Source organism: Pteropus medius, unplaced genomic scaffold (assembly GCF_902729225.1).
Source record: "Pteropus medius unplaced genomic scaffold, Ma_sr-lr_union100, whole genome shotgun sequence".
Taxonomy (NCBI): Eukaryota; Metazoa; Chordata; class Mammalia; order Chiroptera; family Pteropodidae; genus Pteropus; species Pteropus medius.
The window spans coordinates 968,849-989,832 of NW_024342648.1; the positions used below are offsets into that span (position 1 = coordinate 968,849).

Here is a 20,984-nt window from a genome sequence, read left to right on the forward strand (position 1 = left end):
CCCTCCCCGGACCCGTAGCCCACTCGGGTCAAGCCAGCCCTATTTGACAGCTTCCTCGTGGATCCTCCCCTGGCGGGGGTGGGGCGACCGAGCGCCGCCGCCGGAGAGACAAGGGGGAGTGTGGGTTTACGCCGAAAAGTAGCGGGTGGTGCACATATCACTGGGGAGCATCCTGCAGGCCGGCCGAGGCTGGCGGGCTCAGACTTCCCTTTGGGATTCCCCCTTGAACCTCTTTACAGCCTCCTCGGCGGGGGCGGGGCTTGTGTATTTTACTTCCGGATCCCACAGCTACGACAACGGAAGCCGGAAGTGGGAATTTTGGCAGGGGGAGAAGGGAAGGGCGACCGCGGAACCCGGACTTTCTCGGCGCGACGGGGCTCGAGGAGCGCTCGCGGCCCACTGCTCCCGCCCTTCTCACGTCGGACCGATTCTGCTGACAGGTGTGGTCTTCTCCCCCAAAGACAGGGTACCATCGGTGGGCGTTCCGCCGCCTCCTAGAGTCCCCTGGACGACCAGGCTTCCCCCTCCTTTTGGGCCCCGGTCCGTTTCTGCCACCCGTTTCTAGCGCACTGGCCCAGGCGGGCCGATGCAGAACCCAGGTTACTTTGGCGGCGAGCGGGACTGTTTCCGCCTGTCCCTCCTCCGCTAGCGCGGAGTCTGACCACACCCCTAGTTCGTGGATGACTCTAGTTCGGAGACATTTTCTGTTCATCAAACTTGATTGCATTTGAGGTAGTTAAATTCTTTAAAAAGATCTCAAATAGAGTGTGGCAGCTAAGTAGCTTACCTCATATGCCTCCGATTGCTCACTTTTCAAAACGGTTGATGTCCACCCGACCTCATACCAGTTGTGACTCGAGGATGAATGGGCCAGCCTGTCATGTTCTAAGAGCAGCAAGGAGGCCATTATAGCTGGAGCAGAGTGAGTGAGGCCCTTGGAGAGGAAGCAGTGGGGGATCAGATAGTGCAGGGTCTAGTAGGGCCGCTGTAGGCACTTTGGCTTTTACACGGAGGGCAGTGAGGAGTAATGGTTGGCATCTGATTAGAGGGTAGACGTGATCGCGATTACCGTGTAGGCTGATCATTCTGGTCGAGGTGAGGAGAACAGACTGGGGGGGGCAAGGGTAAGGACAGGGTGACCTGTTAGGAGGTTATTGCGATAATCCAAACGAGAGACGATGGTGCTTTGAGCATTTTATTATGAGCACTTTCAAAGATGTACAAAAGTAGGAAGAACAGTAAATCCCATGTATCCACCTCAGCTTCAACAGTTATCAATCTGTGGCTAATTTTAACATATTCTTTACAACCCTCTCCCGTTATTATTATTTTTAATAACAGCTTTATTAAGATATAATTCACCTACCACACGAGTCACCCATTCGAAATTTGAAATTCACTGGTTTTCAGTCTATTCACAGTTGTACAACCATAACCACTAATTCCAGAACTGTTTATCGCTCCGAAAAGAAACGTTATATTCTTTAGCTATCACTCCCATCACCCCATCTCCTCTACTTCTAAGCATCCAGTACTCTTTCTGTCTCTATATAGTTGTCTATTTTGGACATTGAGTATAAATCGAATCATACAATATGTGGCCTTTTGTGAGCTGTTTCTTTTTAGTATAATGTTGGCAAGATTCATCCATGTCGTAGCATGCGAGCGTACTAGATTTTGTTTATTCATCTGTCGATGGACTGGGTTGTTTCCACTCTGACTGTTATGAGTAACACAGCTGTGAGCATTCGTGTAGACATGTGTTTTCATTTCTTTTGGGTATATACCTAGGAGTTCCCCCATCATTTCGAAGTGAATTTTTGACACCATCTGTAAATATTCCAGTATGCATCTCTAAGGAAGGACTTTGGGAAAAACATAACCACAAATACCACTATGATGTCTAAAATAGTTAACGTTAATTGCTTAGTGTCATCAAATAGATTCTGGGATACATTTTGATAGAATTTCCTGACGGATTGGGTGTGAGCTGTGACAGACAGAGAGGAGTGGAGAAGGATCCAAGGTATTTGTCCCGATAATTGAAGGATGGATTTGCCATCAATTGACAGTAAGGAAGGCTGTGGGCAACTGGCTCTGGGGCTGTCAGGAGTGCAGATTCAGAGAGATTAGTTTGGAGAGGACGAGGAGATTCTGAGTAGAGGTGTTGAGTTCGACGTGTGAGTGGAGTTCAGGAAAGAGGTCTAATTTGGGGCATCGTCCCCATTCAGGTGGAGCTTGAAGCCATAAGGCTGGGTGGAGTTAGTACTGGGCTGACTTCATTTAGAGGAGTCGAGATCCCAGAGCAGAGCCCCGGGGCACCACAATATGGGGGGCGGGTTGATGAAGAGTTAGTGAAAGACTGAGCAAGAGCGGCCAGTGAGGTAGGAGGAAAACCAGGAGAGTTGGCTGTTCTGGAAGCTTAGGGAGGGATCTGTGGTTGGTCAGATACTGCTGATGGGTTAGTGCGGTGTTCAGTGTGATAGTCAAACGTCCAAGTGCATCCGGTGTTAAAGCCTCCCTCAGCCCGGTCCTGGAAACTTGTAATGAGATTGGCCTCCTACTCCAGGTAGCTGGTCTCCTTAGGCAGGATGTGGAAGGGCTCCAGGCTGGTGCTACCCCATGTGGCCCACCTCTACTCTAGTTCACAGAAGAATGGGAACAGCTCAGCCCGTGTCTCTGCCCCGCTGTCTTAGGCCGTGAGCCCAGCTCCCACTTTCAGATTCCTGGGGACACATCAGATACTAGATGTCCCCTCTGGCCTTTCAGTTCCAGGGGACACTCAACAGGTCCTGATTGGTCTCCTCGAAGCCCCTCTTACTAGGTGTATTAATCTCCTCAGGCTGCTGTAAGACATGACCACAAGCTGGGTGGCTTAAAACAACAGAAAGTTATTCTCTCAGGGCTCTGAAGGCCAGAAGTATGAAACCAAGTGTCAGCAGGGCCGCGCTCCCTCCAGAGGCTCTAGGGGAGGGTCCTTCCTGCCTCTTCCAGCTCCTGGTGGCTCCAGGTGTCCCTTGGCTTGTGGCCACATCACTCTAGTCTCTGCCTCCACCTTCACATGGCTTCTCTGTTTGTGTCTTCTCTTCTATCTCTTATAGAGACACCTGTCATTGGCTTTAGGGCCCTCCCGCAACTCAGAGTGGTCTCCTTTAAAGACCTTGCACTTAATTACATCTACAAAGACCTTTGTCCAAATAAGATCATGTTCACAGGTTCTGGGAGGCAGGACGTGAACACTGGGTGAGAGGCCGAAACCTTCCACTCCTGCCTGGAGACGTGTGTATGTGGTAGGATTCCCAGCGCACGGACACCTCCCTCCAAAAATAACTCTCTAACTGCCCCTCTTTGGTGAAATTCTCACCTTCGGCTTCCAGCCTGGAGAGAGGCGCTAGGCAGAGTTTATAACCGGTGAACCCGGACGTTCCAAGCCCCACATGTGGGCCTGTACCTCTCTTTTTTTTTTGATGCCTACAGCACCTGGTCTTCCTAGGTGGTCTCCCATCCAAGTACTAAGCAGGCCCGACCCTGCTTAGCTTCCAAGATCAGACGGGATCGGGCTTGTTCACGGTAGCATGGCAGTAGACCTGTACCTCTCTTTGGAATGGGAGTAGGTATCACCTCTTCGGCCAGAAAGCCCATTTTGTCATCCTCTTACACTTGACATCGTGTTTGGTGTTCTGCATCGCGTGTGGCCCCAGGACTGCACAGGCTTCATTCCTTGTCCTGCAGAGAGTACGGGTCTCGTGTGACGCCTCTGTGGCCTTTCTCTTCCAGACCTTGACTTGTTGGATGAGCAGGCCCCCCTGGAAGAGTCAGCCGTGTGAGATGGTGCAGCCCAGTGGTGGCCCGGCTGGGGACCAGGACATGCTGGGTGAAGAGCCTTCTCTGGGGAAGCCGGCCATGCTCCACCTGCCTTCGGAGCAGGGCGCTCCTGAGACCTTCCAGCGCTGTCTGGAGGAGAATCAAGAGCTCCGAGGTGAGGAGGACCACGGGTGTGAGGAATAAAATGTCAGGGGACTCAGCCCTGCTGGGGAGAAGGCTTATTCTACTCACCTGCGCCTCTTTGTTTACTGGGTCCGGAGGTGGGCATGCACCTGAGAGCCAGCTAGTGATTCACGCTCAGCTACCCTCCCTGTTTGTTTCAGATGGGGTTCCCCGGATTCATGTTGCGAGGCTGAGATTCATGTGCAGGGGGCCGATCCAGAGCACTCTGGGGACCAGCACCGGGGAAGGGGAAGGAAAGGAAGGACAGGGAAGAAGCGGGGTGGGCAGAGGGGACGCTGGGCTGCAGTGCAGGTCGACCCTACAGGGCGCTCTGGGCCTGGCAGGACCCTTCTGAGTTGTCCCAAGCTGGGCAACACGGCCAGGCCTTCCTGTCCCCACACTGATGAGTCAAGCGCAGGCTACCCTGGGAAGGGGCGTGGCAGGGGTCTCCTTGGCAGGAAGGGGCCTCCCAGGAAGGGGCGAGGCCTTCCCTGGGAAGAGGCGTGGCGGAGGGGGTCTCCCAGGAAGAGGCCTCCCAGGAAGGGGTGTGACCTGAGAGCTGCTTTGGAAAAGGGAGGGGTCCTTGGCTCCTGACCCCGGGGCCAGGCAGCTCTGTGAAGAGACCCCAGCTGAAGGCTGTCCTCCAGCAGCCCCCAGCAAGTGTCCGGGGGTCAAGTTCTTTCCCTGCCATCCCATCCCCGTCCCCATTCCAGCCCCCACCCTCCACGCCCTCACCTGTATCAAGGGCAGCTTCTCCAGGTCCCAGTGGCCATTGTGCTGTGCCCCTCAGATGGCACGGGTGTCCTTGGATGCGGCACATTCCTGCCTACCTCCCCCCGCCCCCGTGTGACAATGCCCTCCCCTGATCATGCCCTGGGGCTCCACATCTGGCCTACTTTCTGCTTCTTTGGTACCTATGAGTAGCCTCCAGGTGCCCAGGTGGCACCCCTAGCTTCTGAGTCAGTGAGACTCTTATGTATCTGCCGTGGGGACCTTCTAGACTGCCGAGCCCAGAGCTGCAGTGAGGGGCGGCACGGACTCCTCAGGTGGGTCACGGGGATGATGGGGCACACACCCCCATTTGCTTCATCCCTTGGTTCCTATTGGGAATTTAGGGTTTGTGAAGGTCACAGTCCCCGTGTACTGTATATCCTGGAGGACGGTGCCTGATCTTTGCAGAAATTTCCCCCAAGCCAGTGTCTCAGTTGTTTTTAATCAGCTATCTACTGTCCTGGTGGACCGGTGGGTTGGCATGTGACACAACCAGTGGAGGCTACAGCCATGGGGTCACTCCCCAACCTCCTTTGCTGGATAATGTGTTCCCCGGTGTGACAGGATGTTACGTGGGGCCCTGTGCTGATAAGCCACATGCTCTGTAAGCCTCAGAGAGGTGCTAGCTGAGGGCCTGCAGTCAGGGGCCAAAACCGTACCTGAAATGTGTCTTTTCTTCCTGTCAAGGTGAATTGCCTTCCCTTCCAGGATGGAAGGGGTCTAGTGCAGTCTCCTTGCCACCGAGGGGCTGTTCTGTCTCCTGGAGGCCTGGATTGCTTTGGAGACAGCCCTGCTTTGAGCACAGAGAGCCACCAATACCTGCCTGCCTTTAGGGCAGAGTCCTCCACCCCAGTGCCCAGACGTCAGGGGCCATCCTGGGCACTGCAGGCTACTGAGCATCATCTTTGGCCTCTGTCCGCTAGATGTCAACAGCACCCCTCCAGTTATGACCACCAGCAATGTCCCCAGAGGCTGTCACCTGGCTTGCTGTGTTGGGGCCATATGGAGCTGGCAGCCAGGTTGGGGGTGGGTAGGGAGATACCACATCCTCCACAGCTATGTGTGTGGCCTCTGCTTGTACCCAGGAGAGCACTCTGGCAAGGGGACTCTGAGGTAAGGGTGTGGCAGGTCATCAGGGCAGGGACCATGGCACCCCTAACTCCCCACCCCCCGGGAGCTCAGGCTCCGTGGCAGGTAGAGGCCTCGAGGCCACATGGCCTCCACCTGCACTACCTGTCCCTCGCTTGTGCGGTGGGTTGGCTTCACAGATTTCTGCTAAACAGGCAGTATGTGTCAGGCCCTGGGCCAGACCCCCGGAGTCATAGGTGTCTGCCCCCTCGATGCTCAGGACTGTGCCTGTGGAGGAGGGTGCAGGAGGGAGGACATAGACTTTGAAATGTTTAAGGGGAACTTTAGGGAAGAAGTCACATGTATCTAGTGTAGGAGTCCATTTATGTGACATGTCCAGGGGAGGTGAGTCCACAGAGAGAAACAGATGAGTAGGTGCCAGGGGCTGGGGCCAGTGTGGAGGGAACGGCCAGGAAGGGACTATATGAGGTTCTTTTTGGGAGCGATGGAAATATTCTGGAACTAGATAGAGAGGATGGGCGCACAGCTTTACGAATCCACTAAAAGCCACCGAATGTGTACAGTTGACCCTTGAACCGCAGAGGGGTCACAGGCACCGACCTCCCCGCGCTTTTGAAAATCTGCGTATAACCTGACTCACCAAAACTTAACTCTAGGTGTCCCTCGTTATCCATGGCGGATTGGGGCCAGGACCCCTCCCCACTCCCATGCCAAAATTCGAGGATACTCAAGTCCCTTATATACAGTGGCGTAGAACAACACATGCAGTTGGCCTCTGCAGCTGCGGATTCCCAGCCGTGGGTCAAAAATACCTTTTTCGGTCTGAGGTTGGTTGAATCTATGGTGCAAAACCCGTGGATACTCAGGACCCACTGTATATTTATTGGAAAAAAAATCCATGTATAAGTGGCCCCAAGCAGTTCGAATCCATGTCAGTCAAGGGTCAACTGTACTTTATAATAGTTAAAATGATGCATTCGATGTTATGGAAATTTTACCTCAATAAAAAAGGAAATCCTATACGAGCTGAGCCTTGGGCGAGGCTCAGCAGGATTGCGACAGGTGGAGGTTGGTGGGGGAACAGTGTGCCTGAGGCAGGAGGGCTTTGAGCCCAGTGTCGCTTCCTTGCAGGGGAGAAGTCACATGAGAACAGGACAGTACAGAAGGTAGGTTAGAAGCCACTGCGATTCCAGCGAATGTTCCATCAGTAGGAACTAGTTAGCTAGTCAAGGGCATTGACCAGAGGGTGACATGAAGCTCCTGCCTACCCCTATCTCATACAGCTCTGTAGTTGCTAGAACCTCTGTGTGTCACTGATCGGTTTCGTCACCCCCGACAGTCTTCTGCTGCCTTGGGGTATGTGGCTCTCCTTTCCTCGGCCTCTGCTGACTGCCTGGCATTTGCAGACGCTCATCCTTCAGCCCGGGGAGAGCAGGACCGGCTGTTTCTTGAACTTGTGCTGTGCACCTGGGTTCTTTGTCTGCTTTTTAATCTAACCCTCCTCATCCTGTGAGATGGGCACTATTGTCCCTGTGCAGATGAGGACAGCAAGTCTCAGAGAGGCGAGTAACTGGTCCAGTCCAAGCCTTCCGGCCCTCCTAGGCCGCAGCCAGCAATGCCACAAAGATGTTTGCCCTGGTGGCCGTCCCCTGAGTCTGCAGGTCGGTTAGGACCTCTCGATCCTAAAGACAGTGACCCAGTTCTCCAGGGCGGGCATGATGAGTTCCAGAGTCACTCACAAAGAGAGTGACATTTGGCAAACACTTTTAAGTGAAGCTGTTGCGTTCGGTATTTTGTTGGAGATATTTAGGGACGTATCAGTAGCGTCATTGAGTTTGAAAGTGTTTCATGAAATAAAAGTCAGTGTTTTAAAGTCACCTCTCTGTGTGAGAGGTCACCTGGTAGTGACTGGAGGGCACCGTGACGGACCCCAGGAGGGGCTGGCTGGCACGCTGGCCACCGGGGCTCACCTCCCCGCTGCTCTCTCCTCTGCTGCCAGATGCCATTCACCAGAGCAACCAGATGCTGCGGGAGTGCTGTGAGGAGCTGCAGCGTTTCCAAGGCAACCAGAGGGAGGAGAAGCAGTTCCTCATGCAGAAGTTCCAGGAGGCCAGGAAACTGGTGGAGAGACTGAGTGTGGAGAAGCTCGACCTGAGGGAGCAGAGGGAGCAGGCCCTGCAGGAGGTGGAGCACCTGAAGAGGTGCCAGCAGGTAGCCAGTGGGGGCAGGGAAGGCCCTTTCCCAGGAGGCGCTGGCTCGGGCCGCTGGCCACCTGTCCACAGCCAGGTGCGTCCTGGAAACCCACAGCGATGCCAGTGTTTCCAGAGAGAAGCAGTGCTCGGGGTCCCCAAGAGCACCCTCAGGAGTGGCGGTTACTATGGAGGGGTTGGGGCTGCGGAGGACTCAGTCTCAGCCCTGGGCTGGAGCAGCCTGAGGTCATGGGGGACCTGGCTCCATTCGGTTTGATGAGAGAGACCAACCAGTGGGGAGTTTGGACAGCTCTTGAATTTTGTCGTTGGTAGAGGTCTTCTGGAAACAGTGTCAGTCCATGTCACCTTCTGGTGGCCTGGGGCCCGTGGAACGGAGCATGTACTTTTGTCACTGCCTTTGTGTCTCACGTCCCTTGGCACTGAGTCTCAGAGAGGCCGAGAGATTCCTGCAGGGCTCAGCCCTCGTGGCCTGGTCATCAGCCTCGAGAGACTTGAGGCCCCTCTGTGCTCCAGTGTCCCTGGGACTCGTGCCCCATCTGCAGAGACGAGGGGCTTGCGAGTATGGGATCGTGGGACCTGATCCCTTTCCACTGCCTCAGTTGCCTTGCTGAGGTCAGGAATCTTCTGGAGGTGAGAGGTGAGATGAGTCAGAGTCTCAGGGGTAGGAGAGAAGCCCTCAGGGTGACACATCGCAGCTCTTGCAGGCCGTCCCGGGGTTTGGGGCCAGCAGGGGTGGGCAGCTTGTAAGAAAGCATTGCTGACAAGAAGTGGTTTTTCCTTCATGCAGCAGATGGCCGAGGACAAGGCCTCGGTGAAAGCCCAGGTGACATCGTTGCTGGGGGAGCTCCAGGAGAGCCAGAGTCGCCTGGAAGCTGCCACCAAGGAGCGGCAGGCTTTGGAGGGCAGGTGAGTGGGGAGGAAAAGCCCGCCCCGGAGGCCACTGTCGGGGTACTTGAGAAGAATGAGGACGTTTTGGAGCCTCCAGAGGTTCCTCTGTGGCAGGATGGACTGGAGGACATGGGTTGTGAGCGCACGGGGCATCGGAGCAGGTGCTTGAGGAGAGGCGGACCAGGCGTCCGGGACCTGGGTCACAGCAGCACTTCTGGGCTCTCGGACCTTTTTCTGGAGTTCGGATCATTTCTTTGGGGGGCATTTGTCAGTGGCAAGAGCACACCCACGATCCACCGCGGGTCTGTGGAAGCGCTCGCTCCCAGTGCCCTCACGGCTGAGGTTTATCACAGGGAAAGGGCACACGCCAGGACCGCAAAGACAGGACACAGAGCAGGGGTGGAGAACCCCAGGCCTTAGGCTCCCGCCCTCCCTCACAGGAGGGGTCCGCCGAGCACTCTCCCCTCTTCAGCAGTGAAAAATGCATCACTGCCGACCCAGGGAGCCCACTTGAGACCCAGCACCCCGGGTGGTATTCGGGGCTGGTCACGTGGGCCTCTGTGCCGTGCACACACCACATTTCCCGACTCCCAGAGGAAAGCAGGTGCTCCTCAGGGACCGCCTTTATCAGTAGGGAAAATGTCATGTCATAGGGGACTTGCACCAGCCCACTGACCAGATGCCACCCGAGGGCCAACCTTGCAAGTGGCCCTTCTGGAACTGGCCACCTCAGGCTTGTCAGTCACTCTTGTCTGCAAAGGGGGAGTTCCCATAGGTGGGGTCATTGGGTCAAAGGGCATGGATGTCTCTGAGGTTCCCTTGCTGCCCCGCTGTTACCCTCCAAAAAGACAGTTCCAGTTGACAGCGGTGGCCCCAGCTCTCCCAGTGCAGGTGATCAGGGTGCCGTGGGCGATGTCAGGGTCGCCTTCCTGAAGGAGGCTGGAGGAGCAGGCGGGAGTTTTCCCCTCCAGTTATCCAAGCGACATGGGAGACGGCGTGAGTGCCCTTCCACCTAGAGGTCACACTGCGAGGACCAGCATCAGAAGGCTGAGCCTCGTTGCCTTTGGCTCGTCACACTCTGGCGTTTTCCCTGTATATTCTTCTGTACCGCCGTGTTTCTAAAACCACATGTGTTGTTTTTAGGACGTGGTGTCTTTCCTGCCTATCTTTTTCTGTGCACATAAAAGAAGCTGCTGGAGACATTCCGCTGTCAGTGCAGTTTGCAGCCGACTTGGGTCAGTGACGTACCCTGCAGGGGCGTTTCCTCTGGTGACCGAAGGCTCTTGGGCAGCTCTTTTCCTGTCCCCACCCTGTGCGGTCAAGTGTACAAATGCCGAGCTGGACAGTTCAGGGCACAAAGCCTCGCCTGCTTCTCAGATCGTTCCGTGTAGCCATTTAAACAGCTTCAAACTTCATACATGTGGCCGCCCTCTGGGCCCCTGGCCTGTCAGCGTTGGAATGGCCCTCCCCCTCGTTCTTGGGCTCCTGGCAGGCAGCAGTTCGGTCTGGCGATGATGACAGCACCTAACTTTTGTCTGATTATAGATGGAAGTGTGTGTTCGATATAGCTGGACATGTGTGGAGAAACAAACCAGTGAAGACACCCCAGGAACCCCCCACCCACCCAGAAATACCCACTGTCACCCTTGCAGTGGAGACTGTGGGAACCTTTGGGACAGCGGGATGACATGGCTGGAATTTGAAACTGGAGATTTAGGGAGCTGTGTGGACATAGGACCGTGCAGATGGCAGACTGGGGCCGTGGGGTGATATTGGGCCTGGATCAGAAGATTGGGGGCGTCGCGGGGATCTGGGGAGAGGAGATAAGCCATTACAGTGGGAGCGTAGAGCGAACGAGGAATTCCCTGCCACCTGCCAGGGCCATTGCTGTCTCCCAGGCAGGCCGACGGGAGGCTCCCCTTACAGGCGTGGACGTTTGGGAGTCTAGATGAGACATTGAAGTGGGCCGGCCACCTCCTCGCCAGCTTCTAGAACAGCGAGTAGGAGACAACGAGTTACCTGAGCATACTGACCCCGCCTTCCCCTCCAGCTGCCTCACCCCATTTCTCACCTTACTCCCCCACCTTCTAGAAGGGCTTATCCTTGCTGGCTGACTTCACTTCCTCTCCCGCCGGTCTCTCCCACCCCCTCCACTGAGACCGCTTTAGCCGGCTCCCCAGCACCCACCTGTCGGAACCCAACGGGCGGTTCCCGGGGGCTTCCCTCCCCCCCGGTCCCAGCAGCGCGTCCCTTTCTGGAATCACTTCCTTCACCTTCGAAGGGGCTTCTGTGACGGGTGTCATCAGCCTGAGCTGGAGTCCCAGGTCTCCTGGCACTTGGTCGTCTGCGGGACCCTTGCGTTGCCACCAACGCATCACCCCTAACCTGGCGCCTTGCGGTTATCCCTGGCTCTAGCTACGGCACAGGTGCCTCCCAACTCTCCTTGGCGTTAATGCGTGTTGGGGCCCGGATGTTCAGAACTATCCCGTGTCCTGTAGTGCCCGCCCCTCCCATTTGAGCGCTGCGCTCTTGTCACAGTCCCCAGCTCCCTATTACTGGCCCGGGGCCTGCCTTCTCATGTGGCCCTGCCGTGACCTCCCCCTTCCCCTCGTGCCAGGGCCCGGGCGGCCAGCGAGCAGGCCCGGCAGCTGGAGAGCGAGCGCGAGGCCCTGCAGCAGCAGCACAGCGTGCAGGTGGACCAGCTGCGCATGCAGAACCAAAGCATGGACGCAGCCCTGCGCATGGAGCGCCAGGCCGCCTCGGAGGAGAAGTGAGTGGGTGCCCAACACGGGAGGGACGGAGCCCAGAGGGCGTCGGCGGCTTGCTTTCTTCAGGGAGCCCTTCCAGGGACTGGCCGTGGCTCAGGGCCAGGTTCGGTCCCTTACCATTATCACACTCGAATGATCCATTTTTTGATACGATCACATTCTCCGTTCTCCAGCCCACATTGAGATGCCACCGTTGGGCCCACGCGTTAACAGCATCCGGTCCAGCATCCGGCATCCCTTTCACTGGCATGGCTTTTGAATCTCCTTTAGTTGAGAACAGGCTTGCCTTTCTAGGTTCTGCACGAAGTCGACTCTTTCGAAGAGTGCGAGACAGTTGCGTTTTCTTTATAAACATTTCTTTTCATACTTTAAAAAAATGTTAGTTTTAAGGAAAACGAGATTAACTGCTTAGCCAAGTGTGCCTCAGAGCCGACGGTCTTTAAGGCACATATGTACCCTCAAAGTCCCATTCGGGTGTGTGGACGTGACAGGAAGGAAGTGAGTGGAGTTGGATGCGGGAAAAGCTGTGGCTGACCCAGGATAAGATGGCATTTCCAGCAAAAGTTCCTTTTTCTTAGGCGGAAGCTGGCCCAGCTGCAGGTGGCCTATCACCAGCTCTTCCAAGAGTATGACAACCACATGAAGAGCAGCATGGTGAGCAGTGAGCGAAACCGAGTGAGTATGTTGGGGATGTCCCTGGGACTGCCTACGACTGACCTGGCCCTGGTCCGTCTCCCGTGGGGCTTGCTGTCCTAAATTCGGGGATATTGGAACTCAAGGCCCTACCTTAAGATTTGACAGAGTTTTGGGGAGGGCTACTTGGCTCGTCGTAAAGTTTTGTCAAGACCACAGTGTGATGGTTCAGGGCAGGCCATGGGGACCTGGGGACACTCGGGCTGTGCTGCCTGCTTCCTATGGTAGACTGGGGTGGGCCTCCGATGCCCCCTCCATGGGCTGGGTCCTCCTGCCAGCCATCACCAAGTTTGGCTCCGGGCTGTTTCCATCCCAGTGTTGAAGGCAGCCAGGAGTCCTCTTGTAGTTTGTCCTCATCAGACCTGTAGCGGGTTCAGTTTCTAGCGATCGTGTTTTAAGAAGGATGTTGTCACACATGACGGTACCCAGAGGAGACTTTCAGGGAGAAAGCCTGAAAGCGGGTTACGCAGGAAGAGTTAATTACAAAACTGTGGCCCTTTGATCTCTGGACGAAAGGCCTGGTGGTGTATGTGTGCGCGCGTGCGTGTGTGCGCGCGCGAACATGTGTTTGTAATGTCTGTGTGCACGTGTCCGAGTGTGTGCGTCTGTGTGCGTGTCTGTGTGTGAGGTGTCTGTGACGGACCAGCAGACCTTTGACCAGATAGAGTGGAAAGACCAAAGTCTCGGCTTAGCGGGCCCATGGTGGACTGTTAGTGTAGAAGGCCAGCTCAGCGTGGAACAGGCAGCCTCAGGAGGAAGTGTGGCCCCTGTCCTTTGAAGGGTTGCAGGAGGGCTGTCCAGCTGGGGGTTTTGGGACGGGAATGTCAGCCTGGGTGGGACATTGTGCCAGGTGACCTCAGAGGTCTTCTCCAGCCTCCACCTTTCCTGTGCCTTGCATGCATTGACACCTTGTGATTGGCATCACCCCACCGCGGGCCAGCTGGGGCTGATCTTCGCTTCCTCTTGGTTCTTCTTGCCGGAAGCAGCGGCCAGGCTCGGGGAGGCATGACCGCTACCCTGGGCCAGCTTGGGCTTCGTCAGCGACCCCCTTGCCTGTCCCTAGGGAACGCAGCTGGAAGAGCTCAAGCAGCAGCTGCAGCAGGCCGAGGAGGCCCTGGTGGCCAAACAGGAAGTGATCGACAAGCTGAAGGAAGAGGCCGAGCAGCACAAGATTGTGATGGAGACCGTGCCGGTGCTGAAGGCCCAGGTGAGGGCTCTCCTCTGTGGCCTGCGTGTGGCCGAGCAGACCAGGCCCACTGGCGCTAGACCTGTTATGTCTTTGGCGTTATTTTGCAGTGGCTTCTCGGAAGTTCTTTGAGCCCCTCATACTGTTCCTTGACCTCTCAGTGCACTTGGGGTGACTCTGCGCCATGGGCTCTGGGAGGGCAGGAGTGAGCTCTGTCTTGCCTCCTGGTGCCCGGCACGGAATGTCCAATGAGTGGCCGACGGGTGGCGGGCACATCCATCTTTCTCGGCTTCGCCAGGCGGATATCTACAAGGCAGACTTCCAGGCCGAGAGGCAGGCCCGGGAGAAGTTGGCCGAGAAGAAGGAGCTCCTGCAGGAACAGCTGGAGCAGCTGCAGCGGGAGTATAGCAGGTTGAAGGCCAGCTGTCAGGAGTCGGCCAGGTGGGTCTTGGAGTGTGCATTCTATGTGGAGGGGGGCTGGGTGTTGGGGGCTTCCAGTGGTGAGTGCAGGAGACTGAGTGCTTCTGTCTTCTCAGGGTGGGGTGAGCTGGGCCCCCGTCTCCCCTCCTGCCACCCTGTCCTTCTATCAGCTTCATACGCCCCCCCGGAGCTTGGCTCACATATGTTGATCGGACGGTTTCTCTCCTCAAAGGATTGAAGATATGAGGAAGCGGCATGTAGAGGTCTCCCAGCCCCCCTTGGCCCCTGCCCCAGGTGAGTGAGCTGCAGGAGGAGGGGCAGGGAGGGCAAGGCGCTGGCATCCGTCGCCCCCTCTCATCAGTACCTCCCACCTCAGGGGCGGGGCTAAAGGCAAGGAGCTGATGGCGATGACCCTGGTTGTTGGACCTGACGGTCCATGGCGTCTCGGTACTTTGTGTCCCCTCCGCTCCCTGCCGTCTGTGCCATAACCGGTACCTGTCTTCTTTTCTCAGCTCACCACTCCTCTCACCTGGTCCTGCCCAGCCAGAGGAGAAGCCCCCCCGAGGAGCCGCCTGACTTCTGTTGCCCCAAGTGCCAGTATCAGGCTCCTGATATGGACACCCTGCAGATACACGTCATGGAGTGCATCGAGTAGGGTCGCCTGCTGATGACCGGCCCAGGACAGTGCAATCTATGCTTTTCCCTCCCATCTGCCTAGTCCTGAATGATGGGCTAGGTGACAAAGAGCAGGCTCCTTCTTTGAGCCCCAAGAGCTAGCCGTAGGGCCTTATGCTTCAGCTCCCCCGTCTGCCGGTTTGCCTCTTCTAGGGTACCCGGGGTCCCAGCCTGGCCCGACGCTCCGCTCTTTTGTTCATTCTGTCCGCTTGGCTCACTTGCGTCGGGGGCCCCTCTTCTTCTACCTCCACTGGGGAAGTCAACAGTCAAGCCCGGGGCTCTCAGAGAGAGCTGCTTCCCGGCCCGAGATGAGACAGGAGGCCCCCCCCTCACCCCCTGGCCCAGCTCCCCCACACCCGGCGTCGGCGTGCTTGCAGGCTGTGCTGTTCCACAGGGAGGCCGCACCACGGCTTGGGGGTCGCTGCCCATCTTTTGATTGTCGTGACGCCACAGCGAAACTCCACGTGCGTCGATCACGTGTGCGTCTGGGTCCGATTCTTAGACGCAGCAGCACTGAGCATCTGCCAACGAGGCCCGCAGTGCCCTGTGTTGGTTCCTGCCTTGCCCCTGGTGAGGGGTGTCCAACCCGTGGGCGTCGCCATCCGCCAGGCGTGCAATTCTCAGTTCTGGCGTGAGCGGCTTGTTTGGATTTCTCGCCCATCTTTCTCTTGGGCCGTTAGTGTTTTATTCCTCGGTTTGTAAGAGCGCTTTGGTCATTAGTGGGATCAGCTTTTATGGCGTGATGGAAGTTGGGGTGATCTTTTCCTACGGTGACTTTGTACTGGCATGTTTTGGACGTAAAGTTTGTTTTCTTTGTGTGGGCGCATGTCCCCACCTTTCCTCCACTGCCCTGCTTTGGAGTTGTTGCGGCCACCTCGTGGCCTCGTGGCTTGACGGGGCGATGCTTCGCACAGGTACACTTGCTTTTCCCTGCACTGCGCATGCTCCTGTCTTCCCTGAGGGCGTGCCGCCCAGCGCGAATGGTGGTGGCCATGTTCCATCACATTCCAGAAGTTTGCTGATGCTCTTCCCTGCGCCAGCCCCAGATGCTCCCAGCCTTGCGAATGGAAGCCACTTGGTAGTGATTGGCAACTTACGAACACCAGACGACCTTGTAAACATTGCTGTTTTGCAAGGTTCTGAATATTTCCTAGGATGTCAAAGCCATAAGCATGAACCATGCGGTGTTGTTAAAAAAAGGATGTTGGAAGTAGAGGAAGAATACGCATCATTTACTCCTTGGTGCCCCGGCCCTCGCCCCTGCCCTCCCCCAAGCTCCCCTGGGCAGGAATGGGATGTTGTGAATCCATCTCTGGGCTTTGTCACAGGGTTTTCCGCTACTTGACAGAGGGCTGACTACAAGTAGGATTTAAGTCTAGTGCTGGAAGGCAGCCAGCAGCCCATTCTGCAAACAAGCCTGGACTGGGGGGTTTCTTGGCATCCGTGGGGGTGGGAGCAACTTTCCCATTTCCTGAAGCCCAGGCGTCTAATCGCAGATGGTACTTGGGGAAGAGGTAAAGGCACATTTGGGTGCTTTACCCATGGGTGCTGCATTTCAATGGGGATTCTGCAGTTTTTCTCGGAGCACTTTTGGTTATTGGGGGCTGTATTAGTTTCCCATGGCTGCTGTCACAAAGTACCACAAACCTGGTGGTTTAAAATACCGAGAATTCATATTTTCACAGCTCGGAAGGCCAACAGTGCAGCCGTGGGCAGGGTCGGTACCTTCTGGAGGCTCCGAGGGAGAGTCCGTGCCTCTTTCCAGCTTCTGTGGCGGCCATTTGTGTTCCTCGGCTGGTAAACATGTCACTCCACTCTCTGCCTCCATGGTTACATGGCCTCCTCTCTTCATCTTACCTTGTCTTCTGTCTCTATAAGGACACCAGTCATTGGATTTAGGACTCACCTGCGCCAGCCTGGATGATCTCATCTCGAGATCTTTGCCTTCATCACACCCACAGAGACCCTTTTTCCAGATAAGGTCACATCCACAAGTTCTGGGGATCAGCATACCTTTTGAGGCCACCATTCCATCCACTGTGGATGGAGTCCTCAGATTGGGACTGGTGCAGTTGCAGGCAGGTGTCTCCGGGACCTGCAGCTCCGTTGGAGGGCACGTTCCCCAGGGTGATGATGGCCTGTGGCTAGGAAAGGTGGAGTTGGGTGTGGGGTAGGCCCTTGCAGATTGTGGGGACAGCTGTCCCTTAGGATATCTCGTCTCCAGCTGGACACCGCTGCTGGGGCTAGCGGACGTGGGCGCGGGAAGGGGGTAGGCTGCGGTGGGATAGATAGAGCTGTTATGCCACCTGCGTCCTGGGTGGTGGCCGCTTGCTGAGTGGGGATGGGCTTTGTGCTCCTAAGAGGGTGAACAAAGGCACGTAGGAGACCTTCTCTGACCAGCTGCCTTTTCTGAAAGGGGGTTGAAAGGAAGGTGAGACCCAGGAGCGGTGAGAGAGGTGGACATTCTCTTCCTGGGGAACTTTTCCCAGGCTCTGGCGGTGGCATGCCCGCGGGTCACGCAGCAGCAGCAGCAGCAGCAGCTGGGAACTTTACAGACGTCCCTGCCTGGGCTGCAGAACACCTGAGCCACAGTCTGGGCATAGGACCGGGCAGTAGCTGGGAACCGCTGCTCTTTCGAGCTTTCCCTTCTCCCTCTTCCGTTCTGTAGGGCCAGCTGCATTTGACATAAGGATTTTAAACCAGGCCATTTGTCCGGAAGTGAGGGGTTCTGCTTTTTTCCTTTCTGGCTTTACTTAGCTTGGGCTTCCAGAACAGGTAGCTAGATTTCCTCCTGTGGGGGGAGTACACCCCGCCTGTCTTATTAGCTCCGTCCCCTCGATTTTTGCAACCCTGGATTTGAGAGGTAGAGATAGACAGCTAGAAGTGCATCTCGGCGGAACCGGTTTTGTTCCCTGTCGCCGACACACGCGCCCCCTCTGTTACCTGCTGCTCGATGCTCAAGAGAAATCCACACGGCCAGTAAAATGAGCACAAGAAAGCACTTCTTCTTCATGAGTGACTAAAACAGCACAGACGTAACCGAAACAAAAAGTGATTTCAAATTGCAGCAAATGAAGACTTTTGGTGCCTTGCCGACAAGGTGCAGGGGACAGACCTGCGATGCCACCCCGCTTGTGTGGACCGATTTGGCGGGACAGAACAAGCACTTAGGATTCCTCCTCAGCACTTTTAACTGTAAGAGACAATCGGGACACAGTGACGTTGGCACTGTGGAGGCCCTCGCTGTATCGTTCTTTGCAGCCGCACAGGTCGTGGTGAAGACGCTACGCTTCTGGACAGCGTGTGCCTGCGCTGCCAGCATCGTGAGCATCTCGTCACAGGGAACACGCTCTGCAGCATGTTGCTGTGACAAAGCCAGCAGACGAAATTACGTATAAAGCGTGACCCCAATAAAAAAGTCAAAGCTGCAGGCGCACGCCCTGCTACCATTTGGGTGGGAAAATGGTATTGTCGATGTTCTTTACAAAAGAAAAATGTCCTCTTAGAGGTTGAACTGCAGTATTTATGGATGAAATGATATGATGCCTTATTAAGTGGATTGTGAGGGCATTCACAATTTTGCTCTTTATAAAAGTTTGTATAATATTAGGAATATCTGCTCTTCGAATGCTTGGGAACTTTGCTTAGACTGAATGTACTCCGTGCGCGTAAGGGGAGATTTTAAACCACTGATTCAAATTCCTTATTTAGTTGTACTCTGGTTTTTTACTTCTTGAGTAAGTTATATTGTTCTAGCACAATATGCAGTTGATCACTTCACGTTTACTGCAATGAATTTATCTTATTATTTAAAAAAAAAATCTTTGCTATACCTGTATTATGTATTTTTCACTCCTAACATTTCTATGCATCATGTCTTAACTTTTAAAAATTGATCTTTCCGGAAGTTTGCCTAGTTTTTTTTTTTCTCTTTTGAAAGATGTCTTGGAAATCCTTTTTAAAAATGTTCCTTTATTTCTATATTCATTTTCTGAATTCTCATCTTTCCATTTCCATCTAGTTTTTCTGGCTTTATTCAGCTCTTTTTATAATGCATACACTTGGAGTCTTAGCTCATTCCTTTTTTCTCACTGTTTGCTTATTTAAGCCTTCAAAGCTGTAAATTCCCCTCCCAGAACCACTTAAGCCACATTCAACAAGTTTTCGTAATTCTCTGGGCAAAGCTTGAAGTGTATCTGTTTCATTTTGCCTCGAAGGAGGGAGATAAATACTCTGGTTAATGAGTATACGATAGTTTGTTCAGATGGTCAGGACTGGGAAGGACCAAGACTGGAGAATTGATCGCAAGGCAGGCTAGGGAAGGGGTGTAGGAATGGACTTACAGGAATGGGTCCCACGGGGAGGAAATGCGCACCCCTTGTGAGCATCCACCATAGAGGAGGCTTCCAGGAATCAGCTGGGCTGGATGACCTGCCCTGGGGGTGGCAGTCAGCTTCCTTCCCATTCCGCAGCGGGTAGCAAGTTACCCTCTGGAATACACGCCTTTCCTGTACCGGCCCATCCTACCACCGGGGTTGTGTTAGCAAAACCACCCGTGGACACACTAAAGCCGAAGTCACCGTCACAGCCTCCCACACAAAAGCTCCGAAGAAGGGATGAGACTTACACCTAAGCCTCTGGGGATCCCTGTGCTATCCAACCAACAAGCGAAAGCAGAGTCACCATGAGGGCTGGGGGGATGGACGCTGATCATCAGGAGAGAATTTCTGCGACGTAACTGGAGTCAGAGGAAACTATTTCTGAGGCCCAGAGAATTTGGAGGGCGCCTGCTAGTACTGCTATATATAGTGGAAAAAATTAGGGGTATACGGCAGCCACCCCTCATGGATAGGACCAGGAAGGGCTCAGCCCCGACAACAATGAAGGCTTAGGTCACCTCATCAGGTAAAAGAATCACAATCAGCTGAAATGGGGCCGAGGACAAACCGTACATGGGTTATAAAATAGAAGAGGGAAATGGAAAATACCAACAATGGGGGATCGGAAATTTAAAACCTCACCTTTCCCGCTGCCTCCACATCCCACAAACAGCACGTGCGCACCTCATGGAGGCAACCAGGTGTGGCGGTGGGACAGGTGGGGCCCTGACACTAGTTCTCCTTCCTACCCTCGCCTTCTCTTTCCTTTCTGGTAACGTCCAAACACACCAGCTAAAGGCCCTTGCGCCTCCCCTTGCGTACCCCGCCCTGACGGCGCTTGCCTAGCGTGTTGGTTCCTCTCTGCTCCCCACTGGCGTGGCGGAGCCCACTCCCCCCACGTGACTCCCTCTTGACATGCAGGGCACTGACTCTGTCTCTCTAGAAACTGGGTAAGAACCAAGTTTTTCTTTGCCTGGGCCTCTCCTGAGCCCCCGCTTGTGGCCTTACCTGACCATCAAATAAGAGAACGCCAAGCCCACGCCGTCTGCGTAATTCCAGTAGCGACGGCGGCGGGAAGTCGCGCCCGCTTTACTTCGCTGTTACTCGGCGCACATCTTTATTTGTACCAGCCAATTCCTCCCTTCCCCACAAAGAACTTTGAGGATGCGCCGAAACAGTACTTCGTAAACATTCCATAAATCTTTGTTCTTCTTTTATGAAATGCTTTTCCTTCACAAATATCTAAACCTTTCACAACGTACCTGGATGGCATTGCCTCAAATTTAGTCCCCGACGCACTATTGTGAAATCGATGGACACAGTGGCATTGAGCAAGGTACTGTGTGACTCTGATGTCACGAAATACACCAGGTGGCTTCCCATCAGTTTTAATGGTAAAAATGCACGTTTCAAGTCACCTGGTCCTTTTGTGTTCTGTATATAATGTGTTCGTCAGGCAGGCGCTGAGCCCTGAGAACCACGAAGCACAAATAACCAAGTTTCATTTTGTACAGTGTGTGGGGTCCTCTCAAGGAGACGCTTCGCACAGATCGATTCGTGTAAAGATAAAGCTTTGACCAAAACTCATGCAGAACCTATTCTAACAAAATCAGATAGACGTGGATAAGCACACAGCTAGTCCACTGTTTAATCTATTCCAGACTCTGCTACTGCGTTCCGAGGCCGCACACACATCTCCTCACGTTTCTCTGTGCTGTTTCCTCGGGTACACAACGGGGACTGTAACAGCTACGACGGACGAGAACAGCCAAATCGGCGAGCTCCGTACACGCGGTGAAAATATGGTCAGAGAGAGTGGCGTCCGCAGGGGCAGAGTGAGACCCCCCTGCATCTCCCCTTAAATTTACAACAGTCACACAGCCGCAGTGCAGCAGAGGAGCCTCTGCCCAACACGCAG

The 20,984-nt window shown here is 54.8% G+C and overlaps 1 protein-coding gene and 1 pseudogene across 3 annotated transcripts; one reads left to right on the forward strand and one right to left on the reverse strand.

The window, feature by feature from the left end:
• Positions 1-54: 54 nt before the first annotated feature.
• On the forward strand, positions 55-18,594 carry IKBKG (inhibitor of nuclear factor kappa B kinase regulatory subunit gamma). 3 transcript variants are annotated; one of them, XM_039867012.1, is made up of 10 exons: positions 55-440; positions 3,778-3,979; positions 7,847-8,058; positions 8,848-8,963; positions 11,563-11,715; positions 12,292-12,388; positions 13,470-13,613; positions 13,891-14,033; positions 14,245-14,306; positions 14,525-18,594. In XM_039867012.1, the coding sequence occupies exons 2-10, from the start codon at positions 3,793-3,795 to the stop codon at positions 14,665-14,667; spliced, it is 1,257 nt and encodes a 418-aa protein (XP_039722946.1). In that variant the 5' UTR covers positions 55-440; positions 3,778-3,792; the 3' UTR covers positions 14,668-18,594. The 3 variants fall into 3 exon arrangements, with proteins under 3 accessions (XP_039722946.1, XP_039722947.1, XP_039722945.1); XM_039867013.1 differs by having other exon boundaries at positions 57-440; positions 8,845-8,963; positions 12,292-12,367; XM_039867011.1 differs by having other exon boundaries at positions 65-440; positions 8,845-8,963.
• LOC120605949 (uncharacterized) lies at positions 3,469-3,587 on the reverse strand (annotated as a pseudogene).
• Positions 18,595-20,984: the final 2,390 nt, after the last annotated feature.

Coding starts and splice junctions, on each gene's coding strand:
- IKBKG (XM_039867011.1), top strand. CDS start 3,793: ATGAGCAGGCCCCCCTGGAAGAGTCAGCCGTGTGAGATGGTGCAGCCC. Junction 12,389..13,469: donor TGAGCAGTGAGCGAAACCGA/GTGAGTATGTTG, acceptor GCCTGTCCCTAG/GGAACGCAGCTGGAAGAGCT. Junction 14,307..14,524: donor CCCCTTGGCCCCTGCCCCAG/GTGAGTGAGCTG, acceptor TTCTTTTCTCAG/CTCACCACTCCTCTCACCTG.